At 39.0% G+C, this 4,405-nt stretch overlaps 1 protein-coding gene across 2 annotated transcripts; it reads left to right on the forward strand.

Moving 5' to 3' along the window:
• The first annotated feature begins 1,986 nt into the window (after window positions 1-1,986).
• On the forward strand, window positions 1,987-3,583 carry LOC106425053. 2 transcript variants are annotated; one of them, XM_013865775.3, is made up of 3 exons: window positions 1,987-2,207; window positions 2,556-2,736; window positions 3,229-3,583. In XM_013865775.3, exons 2-3 carry the CDS (start codon window positions 2,581-2,583, stop codon window positions 3,397-3,399), a joined length of 327 nt encoding a protein of 108 aa, XP_013721229.1. In that variant the 5' UTR covers window positions 1,987-2,207; window positions 2,556-2,580; the 3' UTR covers window positions 3,400-3,583. The 2 variants fall into 2 exon arrangements, with proteins under 2 accessions (XP_013721229.1, XP_022566312.1); XM_022710591.2 differs by having other exon boundaries at window positions 2,001-2,252.
• The last annotated feature ends 822 nt before the right edge of the window (window positions 3,584-4,405 follow it).

Here is a 4,405-nt window from a genome sequence, read left to right on the forward strand (position 1 = left end):
ATATTCGTCCACAGACTTATAGTCTTGGATCCTCAGATTTGTCCAATCAAACCGAGCTTTTGGTAAGATCACCGTTCTCTGGTGAACATATCTCGATTTCAATTCATTCCAAAGATCTAGTGGATTCTCAATGGTTAGGTATTGATCCTTGAGACTCTCAGCTAGATGATGACGAATGATCAAGATGGCTCTGTAACGATCCTTTTCATTGGCATTATTGTTCTCGGTGATACATTCACCGAGTCCCTTGGATTTCAGGATGATCTTAGCATCGAGCGCCCACTGAAGGTAATTGTCTCCAGATAGATTTAGGGCAGCGAAATCAAGGTTGTTGATTTTCGACATCTGTGGTTATAGATTAATATTTTTAGTTCTTTTAGGAATAGTTTTTAATGTTTAAACGATTAGGGTTTTATGTTCAAACAATCAAACAAGCCTTCACAGCCAAGATCTATGCCTCACGGCCAATGAGCAAGCCGCACGGCCATGGATGCAAACTAGTTCGTTTTTATGCATTTAGTTTGTCGTGTAATTGCAATCCTAACATGGTTTGTTTCTATCAGTTCATGATGCAATCAAAACAAGCAAACCTATCGGCCAAGCAAAGATCAAGCCACACGACTATTTGATTCAATTCAACACCATTTCTAGAATAAGTTCTAAGTGTAATTGCAATCAATCAATGTGATTAAGTTATGGTATGAATGCAAAAAGGCCATATGGCCACGAGTATGAACAAGTCTAGAACAATTGAACCTAATATGTAGTTTTAGATTTTGATTTTAAAATAATATAAACTAGGTCATTAGGGTTTTAGTTTAAACAAGCCAACCAATCAGATTCGAGTTTGAACAATCCTAACAATAGTTCTAGGTGATCAAATCAACCAATCAATGTTCAATTCCAAACAATCAAAATCGATTTTCAGAATTAGGGTTTTAGGGTTTCCATTTTATTAACAAGCAATTTCAATTTCAGGATGATCAAATTCAATCTCAATCAATCAATCAATCAGTTTTAATTAATCAATAGTTTTTGAATTAGGGTTTAGGGATTTCAAAAATTTGATCTTAGATCAAAGGGATTTGATTTGAGATTCAAAACCTTTAAGGTTCTGATTTTAATTGATCAGTGGATCAATCTCGATTTTTAGGGTTTGGGGATCGAACTTATAGAGCTTCGATTTACTCGCTTAGGGATTGATCTATTATCCTATGGCTTTCATCTTAGAGATTATATTTTAGGGTTTCATTCTTTACAATCAACAAAATTTGATTCATTATGTTCTTAGAATTCGAAATACCTTTAGTTTAGTTGTTTATAGAAACCGGACCACCAAGAATGAACCTCGAGCTTAGACACGATCGGAACGCGAGCTGGACACGATCTGTCTTGGACGCGAGCCGGAACGGAGTCGCAAACGGATTAGGGTTCATCGGTATCGTCGGGTTCGGATTAGGGTTCCAAAGCAAATCGGCGCGCATTGTATCTGTGCGTGAGGGCACGTCGGTGGTCAGATCGACAAGCGGTTTGCACTGACTGATTCGTCTCGGCCAGGTCTTCGATTTGATATCTTGATCGTTTTCTGGGTCCTCACGGTTTGGGAGAACGGCCTCTTCGAAGTTCCGAGGCAGATTCCTTTTCATTTAGGGTTTTAGGGTTTTAGCGATTTGGTTTTAGGGTCAGGGTGTTAGAGGCTATCGTGCTGATAACGTGTTGTGAAACTTAGGATTTAGAACTGTAAGTTTCTGTATATTATTAATGAATAAGTGTTCCCTTTATATAGGGGTTACAAAAGAGATAAATGGAAATACAATAATAGGAAAGATTACAAATCATAACATAAACGAATTAGAAAATAGACAAGTTGTAGCCGCCTCTGTCTCCTCTCCAAGTCTCGCGGCTGCCTTTCTCTCTCTAGGGTTGAGCCGTCTCTCTCTAAATGTACCGAAACGGTTATGGACATCCACCAATTGATTTATAAAAGGAAACATTATTCCTTTCCCATAAACCAAAGAGCCATTCATCCTCTTAAGCTTTTGCATTTCTCTTCTAATAACACAAAACTCATTCATTAGGGTGTTCCTGAACCCGGCGCCAAAGCACTTTATTCTCGAATCGCTTTCAAAAAGATCTCGATCGATTTCACCATTTTACAGAAACCCCTAGAGAGGTCGTCGACCATGAAGTGTGGCCAAATTCGCTCTGTAAGTTGGAGATCATCTTAATCGCCTTGTTGGGTTTTCGCTGATGTATGTGTGTAAATAAAAATGGAAACTTTTTCCTTATCATCTCTCCTTACCCTTACCTGGGTAGGTAGTTCTTAATGTGCTATTTGCTTGACTTTATTAGTTGAAGATTATTGAAACTCATAACAAAAGTTGGCTCGAGAGAGAGAGAGAGTTCATTTCTTCTTGTGAATCCAAGCATATATTTATTTTCTTCTTTTACAATTTTCTTGGCAACTTTTGCCTCTGGCTATGCTTGAAATGGAGTTTGGGACTCTACTATTGTGTATATGATTTTCATGGGATTGGCTGATTCCTTTGGAACAGGTGTTTTAAAACAACTGAATTAGCAATGTCCAAGCCCATCATGCTCGTCTGTCTACTAGTTATACTTATAGTCACCTCTCAGTTTGAATGGAGACAACCACTCGTTGACCTTGATGCACCCACCACCATCTCTCAGAAACAGCAGAAAATTTCAGACAGGGAAGAATCTGTCAAAGAGAAGGTACTGGTTCCAGCTATTTTTATGTGTTTGTTTTCTTGTCGACGAAAATAGCTTGATTATTAAGAGACAACTCATGAGTATACAACTGGATATTTGTTTTCTCTACCAATTTCTCTCTTAGTAATCTACATTTTCCTTTATCTTGAGACTGTCTCTTATTTCTGTGGATCAGGAGTGAGTAGCAACGCTAGGATCACACGTTTGATTTAGACTTCAGTGACCCTTGTAATAGGTCCGCATCCAAAACTTTCGATTAGGAGCTAAACATGATATGATTTCTGAGATTATACCCTTACTTATAATAACACACGTTGCAGAATGGTGACAGATAAATGTTTACTTTATTTTCTGATAGGATAGTTCCCACTTTAGGTATTTCAGTCTTACTCTACCATTTACAATAGCTGATATGTCCGAAAGTCTGCTTTCTTTTCGTGTTTCTGTCCCAGGGGAATATTGAATCCAACTGCAATATTCACCAATTTGTTGCAGATCATCATATCGCAAGAGAGACATATCCAGAAGCTAAATGAGCTTGTCAGGAGTCTTCAGTTGCAGTTGCTACAACGCAAGGGAGATAATGGGACCCAAAATGCCACCAAAAGCTTTCATTCAGATAAACATTTCATTGAGGTCGAGAGGAAACAAATCTTCCAAGGCTAATCTCCCTTGCAAAAAAATGAAATGATACGTCAATTCATTTGAAAGAAAGATCACTCTTTATAATGTGTTTCGGTGTTGTATTGTATTTATGCTGATGTTCATATTGAGAAGACTTTGCTGATACATTATAACGAGGTTGATAAATTTTAATATAAATATCCTAACCTACTTACAACGAACTATATTCATTGTTTGCATGAGTTCAATATTGGCTTCAGTGAAATGACCCATCACATTTTGGTCAGCCAACATTTCACATTTTCCTTAACAAGACTATTTCGGCCCGGCTAGGACGATCTGACACACGCGCAATATCTCGTTGATAAAATTGATCACCTAGGGATTTGGATTCTCGCGTATCACAGAAAGCTAGGAAAACAACAAATTAAAAATTACTCTAAAAAGTAAGCCTCGTTATGAAGTAGATTGTGGATGCTCGTAACCAAGAGATTTTGATTTGTAATCTTTCCATTTATCTATGACGGTGTAATCTCCTATATAAGGAACTTCTATGTTATGAATAAAGATAGACTTTTCCATTACTTTTATAACACGTTATCAGTACGAAACTCTAAATCCCTAAGCTAATACCCAAATCGAAAAACTCTAAAACCCTAACCCTAGCTGGCGATCCGACGAACCCTAAACCCCGATCGCGTCTCTTGTTCCCGCATCTGTTCCACCTCGCGTCCCCGAACAGCTTCAGCCCAAGGCGTTCCAGATCCTAGCTCAGGTGTTTGCGACCCGAGAGAAGCTCCAGCACGCGACCTCTTCCTCGTTCGCGACAGCATCAGACAGCTCGCGTCCGACGATCAAGGCGTTCCCGATCAAGCAACAAAGGACGTCCGCGACCCGATAGAAGCGACTCGATCCATTCCAGCTCGCGTCCCGTTCGTGTCCAGCTCGCGGCTCAACTCCTTTGGTGGTCCGATTCAACAATTATCTAAGGTTAAAAGGTAATTCAAAACCTAAGAACCCATAATCGAGCATGGATTGATTGATAAAG

This window comes from Brassica napus, chromosome C3 (assembly GCF_020379485.1).
Source record: "Brassica napus cultivar Da-Ae chromosome C3, Da-Ae, whole genome shotgun sequence".
NCBI lineage: Eukaryota > Viridiplantae > Streptophyta > Magnoliopsida > Brassicales > Brassicaceae > Brassica > Brassica napus.

Coding starts and splice junctions, on each gene's coding strand:
- LOC106425053 (XM_022710591.2), top strand. Junction 2,737..3,228: donor AAGAATCTGTCAAAGAGAAG/GTACTGGTTCCA, acceptor AATTTGTTGCAG/ATCATCATATCGCAAGAGAG.